Source organism: Aquila chrysaetos, chromosome 16, assembly GCF_900496995.4.
Source record: "Aquila chrysaetos chrysaetos chromosome 16, bAquChr1.4, whole genome shotgun sequence".
Lineage (NCBI taxonomy): Eukaryota > Metazoa > Chordata > Aves > Accipitriformes > Accipitridae > Aquila > Aquila chrysaetos.
The window spans coordinates 5048196-5068632 of record NC_044019.1 but is presented as its reverse complement, the minus strand read 5'-3'; the positions used below and the strand labels follow the sequence as shown (position 1 = coordinate 5068632).

The following is a 20437-nucleotide window of genomic DNA, read 5'->3' as shown; positions in this document are numbered from 1 at the left end:
ATTGCAAATTGCAACTGGCTTTGGACTTCAAACATCCTTTAGGAGTATCAGCCGCAACTCTCTCCTCTTTGGGGTAGAAAGAGCAAAAACTGCACCAGAAAAGGGCTGACAAAACACAGAGAACAGCAGAAATCCAAACCAAAACTAACACCAACATCATTATTTTCATGGTGGACTCCTGGCCAGAAAAACCTGCCAGTCCATCCTTCAGTTCCATCTCTGGAAAGAAAGGTACAAATTCTGCACCAGCAGACACAACGCAAGAAAATGTTCCTGTCTCAACTCTAGCCCAAGCACAGAGTGTAAAAGCAGCCATACATACTGGGCTCTTAAGTAACCTTTTGCATCCATAGTGCTTTGCTTCACAGCTAGGGAAAAACGTGGGACAAAGCAATCTGCCCAAGTTCCCCGCCAGCAGCACATGAAGAGCACAGAGCACTGACACTCAGGGTTTAGCACCCCGTCAGGTAAGGCTGCTTCAGCTCTACCAACAAGCAGTGAGACAAAACCTCAGCCCCCATCCAGCTGGACATCTTGGATAAAGGAAAATCCACATTTCAAGTAAGGACAACTAACAAATGTTCAAAATTCCCATAATAATGCAGAAGGGCCATCTGACTTAACTGCACAGCAACCAGAAGAAACCAGAGCAAAGCCTTTACTCCTCAGGGACAGGTGAAGAAGACCTTTATGAGAAGGAAGAGCTCGGAATAGCAAAGAGCTTTCTACAGGAAAGCAAAAAGGGATACAGCTGATAGTCCCTTCAATATTTTCTTCTAAAAACGTAGTAACCAAGAAATCCCAGTTACATGAAAATTTTACTGGATTTCAGGAGAGTCAGATGGCTAAACCAAAACAAGATGACCAGTTACAGGCAGTAAACACCCAAGAAGTGGGGTATATCGCTTTCCTCTGAAGTTTCATTTCCTCTCTATCCAGACCAGCATCCCATTAAAAACCCAGCATTCACATGTTAATAGTCTGTTTATATACATTGTAAAAGGAACTCTTCTGGATTGTTTCACTTTAAAATCTAATGAAACCCATAATGAGCACAAATATTAGCTCCTCTAATAAAGACACTGTTGTTCACATTTCAGTTCACACCAACATGAAACACTGCATTCATCTGCTGTGACTCAGACATTTATGTTCCATGATTCAGCCACAGGAACATTAAAAAGGACTCTTGCATTATCCCATCCATGCACACGGAGCTGTCTATTTAAAACCAGTGATACTGGGCGTTTTCCTTTAGAGCCCATCAGCAAAAGACTCCACAGTAGCTACAAGATGTTCAAGGCTCTTTCCCTGCTGGAGATGCACCCACCTGAAACACTAACACAGGCCCACGGTACTATCTTACCAGGAGGGTTGGCAGGGAGAAAAAAAAAGTGGCTGCACCATGACTCTGGATGCATTTCACCACAATCTGTTTGCTAGCAATCCTCAGCAGCTTTGGCAGAACAAGGAGAATATGAAAAAAAAATATATATTTAACAGCTCTGGTTACCTACAAAGATGATCATTTCTGGGCTGTGCTCTGAAACAGAGCATGTGGAAGAGTTATTAACTACAACAGCAGACCAAGGGGAAGCAAGTGGGTAGGAAGCCGGGTAGTCAATCTCAAAGGTCACAAGCCAACACAACGTGACGCTCTTCCTTTCTCCTCACATGGTATTAAAAGTCAGCCCGATACCCGGTGTGGAAATGGAAAATGGTTTATTTATAAGCCAGCTGGTATTGCATTGTTAGGTTCTGTATACTTTAATGAAAGGGCGCTGGTTCGGATGAGACAGAAAAGTGAGGTAACCGCTCCTAAAGCACATGATTTCCTCCGTGCTTCCTGTGACATTTCCAAGAGGGAAACTCCTATTTCCCAGAGCATTCCAGTCCCCTTGTCCCCACCAATTAGTCAGCATGGCGATAGCAGCTGCTCGATCTCAGAAAGCGAAGGGCAGCGGATCTAGCACACCAGGGACTGTCTTGGTGCCACCATGTATGTGCTGGTGGTGGGGAAGGTGACCAACCCATGTCCTACAGCAGACCAGATGTTGACCAAGACGGAGCACAGCTGGAGGATTGCTCTGGGCTCAGCAGCAGCCTCTGCCAACGAGCTGACTGACAGCACGTTTGGCCTCATGTTTAGGAAGGGAAAATAAAGTTGAGGACATGCTGCTGGAAAGCCTCGTGATCGCAGCGGGTGGCTGGAACACAAGGAATCGCTTAATTGTCACAAGGACCAGGCTAAAGAAAATTGCATAGTAGGTCTTGGGGCCAAGAGGATCTTAAGGCCAAAATATCCCCCAGCCTTGTTTTCCAGCAGAGGAAGCGCAACTTTCAATGAGAGCACATTTTAGCCAGAACTGAAAACATATCATCTTCAATGCCTCCTCACCATTCACTATAATTACAACATATGCTAAATATTTTCTTGTTTACTAGTGAGGGAATGCTAAGGAATGTAATCCTGACAAAATTAAAGATTCAGTCACATCTTGGCTAACTTGATCACTGCGGTGATTCATGGCTATGCCATCTTGAGGCAAGGGAACCTCCAAAGCTGACAAACTACTTTTTGGAGCACCTTGAAGCAGCATTAAAAGAAACACTGGTGAGAAGCCAAAGGAAGCACGGATATAGGACACATTCCAGCAAAGCATCAGGCATCAGCAAAGCATCAGCATATTCCCAACAGTGAAGCACTCGGAGGCAGGATACCCATCTGCCACTTCCAGCTATATTATTAGGAACACATTAAGCAAAAACACGGAGAACAAAATTACATTAATTATTCCATTGTTTAGGGAAGAAACAGGCATGGCATTTAGCTTAACTCTTGTTTAACCCTCTCCCACAGCAAAAACTAAGCTACTCGGAGAAGAACCTATAAAACTGATATCACCTAAGGCTTCCCATTGCAAAACGCTGGAGATAATGCATGACAAAACTAACAGAGCTTCAGCACAAATCAAAAATATATTCCCCTTCTTTCAAACCAGTACCCAGCATGTGCTTTTAGGACTGGCACAGCACAAGTATACAGTGCTCTTCCTAAGCGAGTGGCTGCAGTACAGACATGCTAGACAGTCACAGCCTCCATGTTAACCACCTTATTGGACAAACCTAACTTGCACAAGACTTTACAGCTTTATACAGACATTATTCAAAATAACCAAGTCCTTTCGCAAAGAGGTAAGTCCGTCTATGCTACCTATAAAACTGACAGGACAAACTCTGTTAAGCACTACACTGGAGACTGCAAATTAACAGCAGGAATAGCAGTAAATATGAAACCTCTAAAATAAGATTAATTTGAAGTTAACAGGCAGAGGTAGCACTATATTTAACTCTAGAAGCTACTTTGCAAGGTAGAGGTCAAGCTCCACAGGCTAGTATCCCTGCTCTGATTAAGAGATTCATGATCCCAAATTTCTCTTCCTACCTCTAATCCTTCAAGATGACAAACTATGTCTTAAGTTGAAAGCCTCTCTGCCCACATGCCGGCTGCGAAGAAAGGCAGCAAAGATTCCTCTATAAAAGTCTCGTTTCCTCTTTTTGACATTTCACAAAAATCTCAGCAAGTGCACTTGCTCTTCATATCTGAAGATGAAACTGCAGCAAAACATTTTAGTATTTCCTCTGCCTCCCTAAAGGGCTCATTGCAGGCACACCGCACCAGTAAGCCAAATTATCCTTCAACACCTAGAGCTCTTCAGGCTGAAGTTACATTTTTTCCAAATTACTGCACAAAGCCAGCCAGTGCCAGGGCATCCTACCATCCTTCACTCACTTGGCTCTGCCCAGGGAGACTTACAAAAGCGCCTTGGTTTAGCTTTTGGGGAACACCCAACTTCCCCACCGCACCTGCTCTGCTTTAATTATTGACTAGGCTAGAAGCTCCTTATTAAAATGCAAGGCAAGTTTGGCACACAATCTCAGCTTCTGATCATCTTGAGCAGATACATTTGGAAGAGAAACCCAAATTCCCTGCCACAGTTCAGAAATTAAAAGAAACGGCAGATAGATTTGGCTTAAGGCACTTAAATTCAGCAAGGAAAAAAAAAAATACTTTTTGCACCCGTGCAACTGAAAACTCTCATAAAATTTGAAATTTTAAACCACAACTTTAGATTCACACACAAACATCAGGTTTAAAAGCTTCCTTTCAAACGTACTGTGTTTTTACAAGCCATTTCTACCAGAGTGAATCTAACAGATAATTACAGGTTTGACCTCCTTCTATTGCACAAATATGCCTTTTGAAACAATGTGGATAAATATTTGCCCAATACAAGAAGACAACTCCAAGAGGAACCATTCCAGTTTATCAACTTTGTGATTCATGTTGATACAAGCTTTATTCTCTATTTAAGGAACAAGATAACGCTTAGGAAGTTCATCTAGCCAAATATGTTTCATATATCTACCATGGACCACCCTAAACAGTGGCACGTCCAGACCACGGGTCACACCCAGACGAGAGCCATCAGCAAGACAGCGAGTGAACCTCAACCTCAACTCTCCAAATATTTACTATTGCTCAACCACCAAGGTGTCTCCAAGCAGCAGCAAGGCTTAAGACTGAAACACACCAAGTAAAAGATTGCTGCTAGCGTGATTGAAGCAATGCATGGGTTTGTGTTGTGAATCATCCCCTTCCTTACCCCTTTTGAACTGGCTCGCTAGGGAGAGAATTATGGAGGCCCAAAGGAGCCGAAAGCAAAATGGGAGCACCCTATCTAACCCCCTCAGGCTCCTCCTGAAATCCCAGCCCCTGCCCTGATGCTCCTCTGTTTTCTGCCAGCACCAAGAGCTCTTGTGAAAACAAGACGGTGACAGACATGAGCACCAAAAGCCACCCCAGAACAAGGCACAAAAAGCAGACGTGACAATTGCAAACAGGTAGCTTACGTCCCAAGACATATACAGACTGGGTCCCCAAAACCAAACACTGTTGACGCATCACATTGACTCACACAAGCTGCAGAGACAATGCCATGGCAATTGTTTACAGTGTCAAGGCCATTTCATATAATTAAAGGAAATGTCAAGAGATGAGATAACACCAACAGTTCAGAGGGTACAGCTAATCGTAGCCTTGTAAGAAGCTGTTTCTCCCAGAATTGCTCCCTCTCTTGCAGATGTGACCCTTCACACATTCCCAGAATCCTCATTTCACACAATTTCACCTCATTCCCTTGCTCCTGCATTTGTAGAGCACCAGCAGTGACCTTATTTAGGAGCAAGTAGCACCATACCAAAACAGCAGTTGAAAACCCTTTCTGAGACTATCAAATAATGCTCCTGTCTACTCACACTTGGCATGGTTGCATGTGGGGCTGCAGACTGTCTCTGAGCACTGCTGCAGGCACCACTGCCGAGAGGAAATGTGGTTAAACTGAAACAGGACTGTTTCTGCCAGTAAGAGGTTTGACTGTAGCCCAGCATGACCACCGCAGTCCATCAGGACTGGCTTTGAAGCTGCCAACTCAAATGCCAACAGCCGCCTGCCTGTAACAGCCATGAGCTCTGCAAGGGCGAGCTACTCAAATATTTACTCACCTTCTCAGACAAATTTTGCAGCGTAAGAGTTATAGCACACTACTATTTCAAGTACATAAGCTAACAAGCTTACAGCCAACCCAGGAAGGCTTATGTGATCTGTAGTCCTACGTTCACTTGCAATGCAGATAACCCCCAAGTCAGTGGGCTAGACAGAGCAGCATGATCCACCTTGCTCCTGCCCATGGCAGCCTTTGTAAGCCTCACACCTATGTTAAACACCTTGAGATAGGGGCTCGGATCAAAGAATGACGTGGCAGCGATTAGGCAGCCACGGAGCTTCATGGGACATCCCATGGCTCCATGAGGTTACAATGTACTTCCCAGCGCTCAAAGAGGTCAAACGCTGCTGATGAGGGAGAAAGATCTCACAGGCAAGTATCAGTACAAACTCCCCACCGTGGCATCCACCAAAGAGTTCCTGCCTCAAGATCCACAGCAGGCAAGACTGAGCAGCATCGAAACTCAAGTTCAGGGGTTTTCAGCTTGCAGGAAGAATGAGCAAGAACTATCTTTAAGGGGTGCAAAGAGAAGCCACGGAGAAAACCAGGTACATTTGGATTAACTAACTTCACGGGGGTCTGTGCCACCTATCAGATGATGTTCAAAGGTGCACAAATGAAAAGTTGAAAACCATGGCTCCAGTAAGCACATTCTTCAAGCAGTAGTTATAGCAAGGATACATTAGAACAAGCATTTGAATTGATGCACAAAATTTAGGGTGTGTAAACAAACATTAACCCATTTCTCCATACACTTTAGGTTTGAAATGGGGAGTTTGTTCTTGTGCTGGATTCCCAACTAAAAAAGCTTGCAGTAGGTGTTAGCTCCCTTGCTGTAAGAACGCCATCCCAGGGCTTTCCTCAAGGTCCCTGAAATTACAGGCTACAATGATGCCATCTAAATCCTTTACCTTTTCAACAGCAGGGCTAGCTGGCCCCTGGGCACTTAAACTGAAACTCCAGCTGGTCCAAAATCCTAGATGGCCCCTTGGCTTACACCAGCCCATGTCTTCTCGTTGCCTTCTTTGAGGCAGCCCGGACACATGAGTCATTAGCAATGCTGAAGCCCACTTCTGCTGTAAGGGAGCTCCTCAGAGCTTCCAAAGCAATCCTCACCTTCGTCAAGGGAGTAGAAAGAAAAAAATAAAACCTCACCAAAAAATTTGCAGTTCTTAACGAGATTCAGATCAGCCTTAGGAAAAAAAAACCCCAAGAATCAAAGCTTGGAAACTAAAAGCTGACTGACCCTTTAATGGAACTTTCCCATATTTATGGAAATTTCTGGTTTGGCACAAAAACATCTGCTCATTTAGTGGGTGTTGTAGAAATCACTTCTATAGTGATGCTGAAAGAAAGAGGCCTGTTTTATTGTTAATTGAGCCTCTGGCTACAGAGTAGAGGAAAAAAATGTTTTCCCTGACTTTGAAAATCAAATGCTAATTCTCACGAGGCTGTAGGTCTATACCTCTTGCACAATACGCAGTAGTCAATTTCTGTCCATAACTGCAGAACCATAAGTTGCTACGTTTTGCTCTGCTGCAACCAAGAACATAACTTGACCTGGCAGCGAAAATGCCATTATTTCAGCTCATGACAAACCCTGCACAAAAGTCAGGCCACTAAAACTTGGAGGTCTGTGGGCCCAACAGGAAAGCAATCCTGTCTATAAAGAACACACATTAGGGCTTTTCTCTCTGCTCCCTATGCCATCATTTTGGTTGTGTTTTCCTGACATTGGTTACCCTGCAATATCAGACTGCTTAAAAGGATTACCTTGAGTTTGTTTTTAAAAACCCCACCAGTTACTTTTGTTCAGAACAATTGCTACAGGCTATCACAGATGCAAAATCAGGCTTTCAAACCAGAACTGATTATATTCTGCAAATATGATGGCCCGGGAACGGTCTCCAGCACAGGAACTCACTCAACTGCAGACTCTTGATGCCAGGAAGGCATGACGAAGGGAAGTCTCCTTTTATACTCGTCCTTGTTCTTCAGTTCTCTTCCTAAACATTTATTTAGGGATGGGCTCAGGGGATCTTTGCTGTGGAAGAGTGAATGCCTTCATAAGGCAACAGGGTGTTCATTATCAAACTCATTTAAAAAAAAAAAAAAAAAAAATCCAACACCACTAGAAAACAGTGCCCCAGACATCACATACCAAAATTAACTCTAGGAAGACTGATCAATACTTTATCCTGAACAGGAAAATAAGAAAAAGCCCTGAACAGATAGGGAGTGTCAAGGGTGCCAGACTGACTGGTATAATCCCATTATAGAGTTATCCAGAGCAAGGAGTTTGCTCAATATTTGAGAGATAACAGGATTAACTTAATGTTCAACATCATTTCAGCCTAATAATCGCAGAATCACTCCTAAGGCCCTAATGTCATTGATTCAACAGGGGATTCCCATCAACCCCCCCACCAGCCCCAGCTTTGAAAGCCCGTTCATTAGCGTCAGCATCTTAAGTTAATTACTTTGAGAGATTTTCCTTTCCTCCCCAAAGCGAAATGTAACTTAACCCCTGCAACACACAAGGCTCGAGCAGAACAAACTTCTACCTTCCCTCCAGGAAAGGATGATGTTTACTTTCCTAATCACCACTAACATCTCCAAGATATAATGTTAAGATCAAAGGACTGGGGGTGGGGACGCAGCTTTTTCAACATTTCGGTTGAATTTCAACGAAAATCATCGCAGAGGCTGGTTATAGTCCTCTCAACGATCAAGGGTCAGCCTCAGACATCTGCTTTCCTGAGATGGGGAGAGGGTGTTGATGCACCCTTTGAGAACAGAGATACCAGCAGATCCGTCCAGTGACGATCACCACCGAGTGAGTCTTCGGGAGTTATTTTCCTTGCCAAGCCATGACTCACTGTTCACCTAGCCTTGGAAATGAGTCCCTTACTGCAGCCGTGCTGGGGAAGTACAGGGAAAACATACAAAGCAAACAGTACACAGAGCCATTTCCTAGCCCGCGGGAGAGAGCTGGGGAGAACCACAGGAACCGGGCCGTGTTTTTCTACGGGATTCTTATATGGAGCACGGAAAGTTATTAAATTCCACCTTTTCAAGCACAGGAGGCAGCTTTTGTTTGGACACGCTACACCAGTTAGGCCACCCTTATTATTCTGCCCCTAACCTGACGCAATTGCAGCATGCCGCTGAGTCACCCCCCCCACTTCACAGCATCCTGCTAGCTCACCGCCCGTGAAAGTCGACATCCATGACCACTGCTTGGCTGCACCTTCTCAGTTCGTTCCTCAACATCCCCCCACCCCCCAAAAAAAAAAGAGGGGGAACCCCAGGGCCCTGCTCTTGCCGGAGGTGTGTGTGGGGGGGGTGCGCTACAGAAACTCAGCTTTCCGGGAAAGCACCCTGGCAGGGGTTGCGGGCACGCAATTCTCCGCCTCTCGGGGGCGAAGCCGTGGCAGGCAGCACGCCGGTGCGGGAGAGGGGTCCCCGCCGAGCCCGAGCCCCCCCCCCGTCCTCCCCCGCCGCCCGGCCCGGTGCCGCCCGCCACCTGGCGGCCGCAGCGCAGAGCCGCGGCCGGCGACCCCCGCCCCGCGCCCCCCCGGTCGGTGGGGACACACGGCCCGGGACGAAACGCGAGGAGGAACGCGATGGGGGCGTGCGGCAGCGCTGGACGGTGGGGACCCCGGTGAGGGATGAAACGCGGTCCCGGCAGCCGCGGCCACAACAGGCAGGGAGGGGAATTTGCCGGTCCTGCAGCAAGCACCCGTGTGCATCCCACGAGAGATGCCTTGCAGGAGAGGTGCTCACACACAGATCTCTGCACCCATTCTGGCCGACTTTAGCACAATTTGTTGCTATTTCCAGCTCTAGATTTCTCCAGCGACCACGCCGCGACCTCCCAGGTTAGCAGCAGTGACGCCCCATACACCCGAGATGAAAGCGGGTTTCCAGGCTGAAATGGAAGATGCTGACAAAAGGACCGAGACGCTGCAAGGAAATTGTACAGCTGAGTTACACCAGTTTACAAAGCTTCATCTTACGCAGCCTTAAGACAAGCTCTAATAGGAACCAGGATCCATTGCAGATCCTGAGTCTGCAAAGCTCAGCTCAGAAACTGAACAGCCTGAGTACCAACAGGCTAAACAGATCTCTAAGTGGAATTTAGTAACTCCTATAAATATTATTGTACAAGGGAATACAAATTTATCATAACCCAGCTGGTAGGTCCTTCAGAAATCTTAAAATCTATGCTTCACAAAGCAAGACAAAACCAGGCTGGGTTGAAGAGCAATATTCTTCCTAAAAACGTCATGGTTATCACTCGTCCCATCACAGCTGGATTGGTCCAACCTGTAAAAAAGCCATACCAGATCTCTGGTTTCTTGTTGCACTCAAGTGTTTTAGGAGACAAAAGACACCTTCAAAAATCAGAGCCAGGCTCCTTTTCAAGACAAATGAGAAAGAAACAGATAAAGCGGTGACATCAGCAGTGACAACATGCAACTGTTAGCAACCGGACTGCAGATCAGCACCAGCCCTGCAGCCCAGCAGGGCCTGAGAGGCAGCTTTGTTCAGCCAATGGCTCAGCTAACACTATTTACAACTCACAAGGGCAGCAACATTAATGAGAACATTCGGTATTTTGTTCTTAAAAAGCCAGGTTTGCCATTCAGCCTGGACACATTGCTGCTGTGTGAACTAAGAAAAACAGTAATAACAAAAACCACTTCATTTATGCTAAACCCACTTACCTCTGGTTCCAGGCAGGCTCCTCTTCTACCCCCAACCCCAATAAAATCAGCTACTAAAATCCTTTGACAGATTTTACAGGCAGCAATGTTCCAGAGAACAAGGTGATTTTAAGGTCCAACAAGTTGAAAATGAAAACTAGAAACTCTCGAAATCTGACCCTTCTGCTCTGTGCCCTACTTACTGAACCACAATAACTCCACACTCACTATTTTACAGTGAGTCGGCCTGAATTATCCGGAGGATTGATTACATGTCCTACAAGGTCTTATCTCTTAATACAAGGAATAAGATCATTCAATTCAATCATGAAGCACTTCAGCAGATACAACATTTCTCACTCAACATCAGCCTTTGCTACTATCTTGCTCCAGCCAGCCTGGAGGCCAAAGCATCTCATTCCCAGCACATCCAGAGCTTAGCCACTAAACCACAAAACCAGCAAAATTAACCTCTGCTTTCCTCCAGGCAGAGCTGTCTGTAGAAACTGCATGGCCATTTACTACAACAGCTTTAAAAGTCACTTGAAATGGGGTGCCATGGAATTACAAGGTCTCTGGCAGGTCAGCAAATAATCTCTGTAAAACACTTGGCTTGCAGATCAGGAGGGAAAGGCAGCAAAAATTCAGACACCTACTCAAATCATAAGGGGCTTGTTCGGGGGTGGAATTACTGCGTATTTATTTTCTTAAATGCCACACCAACTAGTAGATGGATAGCTGATCTGAACCATTTGCAAATACAGCAGGCAGAACAGCAGCAGTGGCATCCAACTAACTGCCCCAAGCAGCCTGACAGCGCTCAGCATGTTAATTACACTAAGAACAACTAGAACGTCCATCGCAAATTTAAGAACAAAAGGCTGTCAGGATAACGTCCTGAAATATTCCGTGACCTTGTCAAGTGCACTCAGACTTATTTACAATAATGCTTTCACGCAGGTAAGCAAGTGTTCTATACTGCACTTTAAAAGTCAAACTGTCTCCACTGAGATCAGTTCAACCCTCTGGTAAATCTGACTAAGGAACAGTAGGATTTTGCCTTTCTGCGTGCTTGCAAATTAGCATACATCAACTGTAATTAAATGTTTAATCTCGGGCACTTTGACCACTTTGGCTCTCTTCTATTGTATTGCACAAAGCAGTTATATTGCCATATACATAATATACAGCATCTCATAAGGGAATCACAGCTTGTGTGTCTTCCTGGAAGAAAAACCTGTTCTTTTGTTCTAGAACAGACATTATAAAGAGATTTCCACTGGCTAGTTAGCATTAACGGTTCCTCTCCGGCAGACTTCAGAGCTGTGTGACAGTGAAGCACTCAACACCACAATGCTCCATGCTTGATTCTGCAGATCAAAACCAGAAAACAACGAATGCCATCTCCAGCAGCCTAGTTTAAACTAAGAACCACATCATCAAAACACTTTAGTTCAACATAGAAGTGCACATTTGACAAGATTTCCCTAAATGCTGCTGAACAGTTAGTTAAATGCCTGTCCTGGCAGCAGCCTCGAAGCAGCTGATTTCCAGTTGAAACTTAGTCATCAAAAGGGGATTCCCACACAGCCAGTCCTGAGCATTGGCAGCAAGTTGAAGAACCCATGAATCAGAGGCTGGCCTTTGATCCAAGTTCTTCAGCAAGTGCAAAGAATAAAACAAAGTGCCCTCCACCTCACCCTCTCCCTTCCTGCCCCTAGTTGGACCCTTCCTTTTTTGAAGTGCATCACCCAAAGTACTGGAATGACTGTCCTAGAGATCTAAAGCCTTGTTAGGTTTCTGAGGAACAGAAGACATTGAGAGCAGCACGTATTTCCTCCTCAACCCTGACACCCTGTGGCAGTCGCCATCAGGTCAGAGGGAGGTGCAGGTGGAGACCTTCTTCCCATGCAGGCAGCTCCATCTGGCAGCTGTGGTCCTTGCAAAGTCCTTGTCTCTGCCACCAGTCTCTGCTCCACTCCAGAGGTACAAGATGGGAACTCAAATTCATGATCCCTCTCCTTAGGTTCAAACTAACAATCTAGAAGCAAAATATTTTATATCCTAGCAGCCACTCCCTCGGCTTTCACTGCTGCTAAACACAAAAGGCTTCATAAACAAAGGAATAGTAAGAAGAAAGTCACTTGGCAGACACCTTTGAAGCAGAAAACTGGTTTTCCTGAACAGGTTTTGTTTTCTCATAACAGACTTTGCACATCCATAGTCTTCTGCTCTCTTCTACTTGTACATGGTGCCTACCCAGAGGAGATGCCGAGCTTGGTGGGCCTTGGTAAAGAGCAGCAGCAAAGGGTCCTGGCAGAGTGCAAGAGGAATCCTACACACGTTCCACGCATCAGCCAGCAGCCGTATGAAAACAAAGTGTTATTTTCAGATCCCAAGGCAGCAGGCTGATGGAAGCCAGTGGTTAAAGCATCTTTTGGACAGGTCATGGTCATTGCACCTTTACCATTGCATCCATCTCCCTTCTGAGCATTAGTCTTTTAAAAGGCAGCAATGCCAGAACATGCTCGGACAATCTAGCCCTGGAACAGCTTGATATGTCTTTCTGATCTCAAACTTCCTTTCAGACAGCAGGGCTGCTAGAAAGTTGGCAGCAATGGATGTATACTAAAAGGTACTGCTTCTACAGACATGCTCTGAACCAGAAGTGATCCAGAAAACCTGTTACCTATGCACGTGTGGTGATCATGCACTCATTTCCATAATGGTTTTGAACCTGTGAGCATCTGAAGGTATGCTCTCATTTTTAGGGATAAAAATGGGAATCAAGTAGCCAGCTATGTGTCCTGCCAGGAGCAAGTAGCAGAGCTGGTGGCATAAGAAGCAAGTACTCACATTTCTAGCCGCTTCCTCTACTCAGACTATATTTGGAGCCTAAGTCTCCAAAAGCAGCAGATTCATATCACACTGGTTTCCTTATGAGGCATGTAGCCCAGAAGTCAGCATAGATGCTAAACCAAATTACTTCTTTGTTTGCACAAAGGTTAAGGACTCAAAGAGTATTTCCTATTTTTAGAAGGAAAAGAATTGGGAAAAAGTAGCACAGCAGGAGGTACAGGGGATGAAAGTCAAAGGGGATGAAAGTCAGCCTTGAATAAAGAAATAACCGCAGAAGATTCCTAAAGCATCCATAAACTTAGTATTTCAAGTGCTGTTCTAAAAAAGCAGCTTTGGGTAAGAGCCTGTGTGTGCAAAGGCTACTTCGCTAATTTCCCAAAATGCTTCACAGTTGTCCCACAGAGATTTAGCTTTTAGGGAAGCTACCAAGACATTCATATTCCAATGCCTGCAGAGGAAGCATGTAGCCACAAGCAGAAACTGTAAACAGAGCACTGAAGTACAGGAGGTCAAAGGACCCCAGAGCAAACCCTTCCCATGAAGAAAGGCATTGCCGTGCTCCCTCCACAGCTGTTCATGAGTGATTAGCTCAAACATTACCAGGCAAGTGAGCTGCAGGCCTGCTTCTATGTTAGGTCAATCCAACACCACAGCAGAGCTTTCAAGGAACCACAGGCACAAGGTGAGATTTGCCCTGCCAAGCACAAAGCTCCCTGCTTCTTCAATATTTTGCTTTTTAAGATCTCACAGCTAGCATTTCATCTGCTTCTAAGTCTAAGACAACAATCCCTTGACTAAGAAAAAGGTCCAAACCTAGCTCATATCATGCTAAGATAAATAAGTGGTCTTTGGAAGGGGGTCTGGGCAGCAACAGTGTGGGCAGTAGATGGAACAGCGGAAACAGGCTCCGAAAATAGAGTTTGATCCTTCACCCGCACCACAGGAAGGATCTGAAGAGGGGAAAGGTATTCCAGTGACATTTCCCTTCAACAGATCACTTGTGTAGGTGGGACCTTGGAAAGCAGGGAAACTTGGCCCAGCAATGTGTGTATATTTAGATTTCATTTATTCCTCTCACTAACCTCCATCCTCCCACCTGCCGCACAGCTCCGCTGACGACTCGGGGGCAGCACTCTCCCTCCAGCACTGACTACACAGGGCTGAGCTCCGGCCTCACACCAAGGCACAATCCATCGCCGCCACCTCTCAGCTTCTACTGAGAACCTGGCAGGTTCCCACCACTTCAGAACTTCTTCCATCTCCAGTAGGTTTCACAGCATGAGTTGGTAGCTGAGGGCTCAGGCTGACAAGCTACACAAGTTGCTGCGACTTGAGCAGTTTACGCATTCGTTAAGCCAATGCCAGTCACACAGACACAGCCTATAGTGAAGTAATTTGGTTTTGCTCAAGTCCAGCATTAGAGTGAAAAACTAAGCCACGTGATGCTGCCCTGCCTACTACACATGCACATCCAAATTACTGCAGGTAACTGACATGTGGTTACTTAAACTATAGTCACCTGTTCAGGGCCACATCCCACAGCTTGCAAGAAGTCTCTGTATGTTCTTTTCTATATTTGAAATGCAACCCAGGGTAGGGTTGAGAGCAATTTTAAGTTGCATACCTGTTCTAAAATAACTGTGTATAGAAAAGCTCTGCAACTTCACTGCAGCTGCCTGGAGACCATGCTTCCACTAGTCTTCAGGGATGAGCATGAATTAAAATCTGAAGACAACAGCAAATTTCATTTTTAATTAGCCAGGGCAGCCAGCCAAGGAGGGCTCCCCCACCCACCCATGGCTAGTGAAGCCTGACAGCTAAAAAGGATTTATGCTTCACTGTGCAGTCCCAGTGGCCATTCGAAGCACACCAACTCTGAACACGCGCCAATGCAGTTAAAACAAAAGCCAGCCATGCAGCATTGTGAATGCAGTTAATATACAACCAGTTAAGGACAGCAATACATCAAAGAGCACCAGGCTTTCAGGGAACAAAGGGCATCAACTTCAGCTCAGCTCCTGCACGCAGCTCCGCCTTACCTCATCTCCAGTCTCAGTGCCGGGAACAACCCAGGAGTCCTGAGCTTAGCAGCACTTGGAGAATGAGCGTCCTTAAAAGCAAAGTAATTTTAAGGAAATAATAATAAAAGACCCATCTGCTTATTCTGCCTTTAATATGGGGCTCTCAGCTCCCAGCACTAAGGAGGCAACACGTAAAGCTTCACAACCAGCTGTGTGGGATGTCTGTGCATGCAAAGATCAAGTGCAGGTACTCCATCCTAAACTTGCACAGCTGAATTTGTTCAGAGGGAAAGGGGAGGTAATTTTACTTAAGTTGGCAAAATGCAAACAGAACATAAGGCCTTTCACATCCCAGGCCACCAGTGCTGCTCAAATCAGGAGTCAAAGCTCTTGGTAACCTTAACAGGCTCCAGCCCCATGTCTCACTGATCTACCCCAAAAATAGAGTTCAACTGCATGTAAAAAGGGACAAAAAGCTTTGTGATATGAACACAGCTGGTTGTTGGGAGTCCCAGCAGAGGCCAAGTCGTGGTGAATAAGCAGAGCTCACAGTGTTGCTCAAAGCCATCCCATTAATGCAGGCTGGAGAGATGGAAAAACTCGCCCTGCTGCTGTCTGTGCTTTGTCCTGGGGTTGAGCGGGGAGCTGTCATCTCCACAGCCATTGCTTCAACATCAGCTGCCAGCGCCACACTTACTTTACCCATCCTCCCCCCTCGAAAGTCATCATTTGGGATTAGTTTGCCACGAGCAAATCATAAGGGAAAGCAATCACCACAAATTAAATGCGCACCTTACAGGCTAACAATTAGAGGGCACGGCAGCAATTCTTGCCACCAGGATTATAAGCATGACATGTTTTTATGCATGTACTCTTGGCTCGTAGCTGTTCCAACCAGGTCATTGGGCTCCAACAGACCAGCTTTGTATGAAGTCAAAAACTGGCCTTCAGCAGACAGGCCTGGTACATCTGCCACACCAAGCACACCGCACTGCTGACGAGTCCATCGATTCTCAAGTTTTAAGGATGGCATCACCTAGCTGCATAGGAATAATCTAGAAATAACATTTATGGTCACAGAGTTGCACTTCACTACGGGTTAGAAGTCACTAACTGCAACATCATGGTCCACAAGATGCGAGGTCAATATGCTTAATGGAGACTGCCCTCCCACAGTGCAGGCAAGAGCTTTCATGCAAATCTCATTTCAATGGGAGGGAAAAAATGGCCATTTAACTCATGTCTTCCATAGCCATTTTAAGCAAACAGATCGAAAAGCCATTCAAGGCAATCTCTAAGCCAAAAATCTATGAGTTTTAGTTGCAACCGTATCCTTGCATCAGTTAAACCTAACAGTGATGAGTTTGTTTGCCTCAGGGCAAGTAGTACAAAGTGCCTAAAGCAAGAGCTTTAAAGCCAAAATTTTGTTTAGTAAAAAATTCCTGTATCTTCTGCAAGAAAAAGCAGCCTAAAGAAGTAAATACAGAAAGAGAAGTCAGGAGCTACCATGAAGTGATCCTCCTTCATGGCTTGCCCTGTGACTTGTTCAAATCGCATACCAGCTCAATGCTTCTAGCCTCTTACCTATTAAGAAAGGGGATGTTGCTTGTTTTCAAGAGTTTGGGATAGCCAATAGACTTGTAATCCAGGTTTCACAGATGGGAGATTTCAAAAAAGATCTTCCAGATGTACAACACAGCTTTAATCAGATCTGGTCCACACCATTAGTGCAGTACAGTTGCAACTGATGCATCTGCCAAACTAGCTTGTTTTCTAATCATCTTCTACATTTGAATTGAAGACATGAAGTTTAAAGTAATAAGGTTCTTTACAATGCTTAACCAAGGATGAAAGAACAAGTCCACAACATGCGGTAAGATATCCAAGAGTGTACTCACCAGTGTTCTCTTCCATTCCTCTTCCACACTAGCTTTCTGAGCAATTCCTACAAAAACAGGAAACAAAATTGACAAACAAATTAAAATTCCAAGTGTGACCAAAGCTCAGGTTTAGTTTCACTTCTCTATCAGCTCTGCTCAGTCTACACATAACCAGCGTGGAGGGAACCTAGAGTAGAAATCCTGCCCCAGCAAACTAGGAACAAGAGCGTGTGGCATCTTCACCCCTCTTTGAAGATATCAGTAGCCTCTAATCACACACATGCTGTGTTGGAAAGAAAAGAGAAACAAAATTAAGGTATAATAATTACGAAGCATCAAATGTTTGTTCCCAGGGAAAACATTCCACATCTGCCTCTTCAAGAAGGCATGTGTCTGCTGTAAAAGGCAATAGCTATTGCTTATCTAGCAAAGGCAGAATAGCACATGCACAGGAAGTATTGTCGATATCACACAACATCAAGACAGTTCTGAACGTACTGGAGAAGACAAAAAGGAGGAACTAGCCCAGCTTTTCTCTGGAGAAAGTTCTGAAATGAGGTGCAAGAGGAACTAAGTTTGGGGAAATCAGGAGACATCTTGTTTCTGATATATTACGTAGCACAGTAAAAACATGCTCAGCATTTTAGAAAAAGGGAGCTTCTGTCCTGAAGAGCTTGCAGTTCCAACTAAGACAACCACAATAGGAAATGTCAACAGGCACAGCACGGGGTGATTGAGAAACAGCTACAAAATAAGCTTGCTTCCAGTGCTGAGAAGTCAAAGCTAGCTTTTATGCATAGCCCATTACAGCCTAACCCTTCCCCACTAAGTCTAGGACAGCACATCACCTTACCTACCAGCAGCAAAGTTTGTTGGCTGTAATGCAACATCAGATCAGATGGATGATCTCCATCTGATAATTTGCTGACTTTACAGCACATGCTCAGCTTGCGCCACAGCATTGGAGCATCACAGGGCTGCGGTGTCAGAGGAGATAACCCTACCACACCATCACTGGAAGTGCGCCTGAACAAGCTATTGCCAGCAGGGCTTTTAAGCTTTGCTTTGCTGAACTGTGTGGGTGAAACACTTATTTTGATCAGACAACCATGCTCCAGGCTACTTCTCTCTGTTGCAGCTAGAATACCATTGCAGCAATATTCTTAGATGGGGAGGAACACCTTGACAAAGCCATTAAACTCTCAAAACATCGTTGGCAATCACAGCATTTAAACAGCTTAGCAAAGAGAAGCGCTATCTGTGCAGACTTCTGGGCAGCAAGTCAGTCGCCCAAGAACATCACATGGTCTTCATTTCAGAGGCAGATTACCACGAGGTTACTTGGGGAACACCCTCAGAATCCCTCCAGCTTAATCCATTAACACTGTTAAAATGCAGCTAACTTTCACATGCATTTTGGATTCATGATTTGGTACATCCACATGACATGCCTGAAGGCTGCATCAAGGACACTATTTGCAAAAACTAGAACAAACGGTCCCCACTGAAGGTGGAAGAGACATAATGATTTTCACAAGTATCATTATAAAGTCAGCATCTTCACACAAAGCCAAACCCCCAGTTAGTAGCAACTCTACTGTACAGGGCATTTTCAGGTAAGGTCTCCCTGCCTGCCCTTTCAGTAAGCCCTTCTGGGAAGGGAAAGCAGAAAGGAAACAAAAGCAGACACCTCAAAACCTACTTGAACCTCACATAGATGACAGCAACCCTCCTACTCCCCCAGAGCCACCAGGGAGTTCGGTTTAATTTGCCTTTCAAGGGCATTCCTGCACAGGCTGCGCTGAGCTTTGCATATTACAAGGGGCACACTTGTGCCTGGAATACTAATCCTGGCAGCCCATCGCTGCTGGACACTCACTGTACGCACCAAGGACATCTGTCATCGCCTGACAGCACGGCTGGAAGCACCTCAGCCTGTACGAGGAGGGATCCTTCTGAGCAAAACACTAAATACACAATCATCTGATTATTAATCGAACAAGCATAAAAGGCACATCAAAGAAAGAAAAAGCGATGCCGGGTTAGAGCAAGAGGGAGCAAAGTCAGGACTCCCACAGCATTGCCACGAGGCTGCCAAAGCAGGAGCACACGTCTCTGCCCGCGCTAAGAAACAGGCACTTTCTCACCAAAGCAATGGATTAAGTAGTGCAGATCCTGCTGCCAGCGTTAACTAGGACTGGCTAATTGGGAAGCTGTATTCTGCAACAGACAGTTTGAGATAACCTGCCCCGCAGAACTGAAAATTCCTTTTATCCCCTACTGTCAGACGTTTCCCAGATACAACGTAAGCCTAAGAAAACTCGGATTTTGCATTTCCTTTAGCATGACACATGCTACAGCTCCTCTGAATATTCATGTCCTCAAAGTGCTCACACATTCCCTGGGCCTGACAGCTGTGTGAAATTCCTCTGTTACCGGAGAGCCGCCTGTTACCAGCATAGCTCCTTTCACTGCTCCGGGACACACCGCTTTGCAGCCCTGCCGCCTGCCCCTTGCTGCTGCTCAGCATCACAGCGAGCAGAAGCATGGCCTTTGTCTGGCTTGTTAGTTCAAACACTTCGCTCTTTTTTTTTTTCTTCTTTTTTTTTTTTTTTTCCTCTTCGTACCAATCTAAGAACATATTCTTGTTCCATTGACCCGTCTCTGAACTCTCAGCAGCAAGGTGATGGCTTTTTTCCAGCTAGGCAGCTAATCCACACACAATAGAAAATGACTGCTCTGCAGCCATGCTCTAGTATATTCTACACTGTTTTCTACCCTGTTTCTTCAGTCTTCACATGCTCTCTGCTGAAGCATGGAATTACATCTGTCCCAGCTCTACCCACGTGCTCAGCTCCATTGCACCCTCCTGAGGATGCGGTCCCACAGCAATCCAAATGGACCAAAGCCCAGACTCTGGACCTCCTCCCATGCCTTCCCACCCCTTCCTTGTGCCAGCACTGATCCAGCCGCCCGGGGAGCAAAGCTGACCAGATGCAAACCAAGCACTTTCAGAGGAGCACACAGTGGGTTGGGATGGACAAGACCTTGACAGCCCTGGCTCCAAATACTAAGTCACCACGAAACTGCACACTAAGGTGCCACTATTTTTCCCAGCCTCGAGCAATCCACGTTCAGCTACAAGCTTTACTGATTGCCAGCTTACCCACTTTCTCATAGTCTCATTTTCAGCAACGCTTACCCAGACCTCTTGAACATTACGCTTTCAGCTTCCTCCACAGTGAAGCTCATTAGCTGTACCACTCTGTCCTCACAGGCGTTTCTGATCTAGGACTGCTCATGTCCTCCAGTAACACTGAACAGCTTCCTGCAAAAGACTAAGGGACATTTCCAAAAGTCCAACTAAAAACCAAGCCAATGTTGGTTGTTTTTCCCAACTA

General features: G+C 45.5%; 1 protein-coding gene across 7 annotated transcripts in view; it reads right to left on the bottom strand.

Annotated features, from left to right (window-relative positions):
* The window catches only part of PHACTR4 (phosphatase and actin regulator 4), a 68919-nt gene that overhangs the window by 26492 nt on the left and 21990 nt on the right, over window positions 1-20437 (bottom strand). For 6 of the 7 annotated variants that reach the window (XM_030038128.2, XM_041129326.1, XM_030038129.2 and 3 more), the window contains one exon: window positions 17055-17101. In XM_030038128.2, the coding sequence (XP_029893988.1) occupies window positions 17055-17070 (16 nt within the window). In that variant the 5' untranslated portion in view covers window positions 17071-17101. Of the gene's footprint in view, window positions 1-15174; window positions 15246-17054; window positions 17102-20437 lie in introns of all 7 variants that reach the window. The other variant, XM_030038134.2, reaches the window with a different exon arrangement.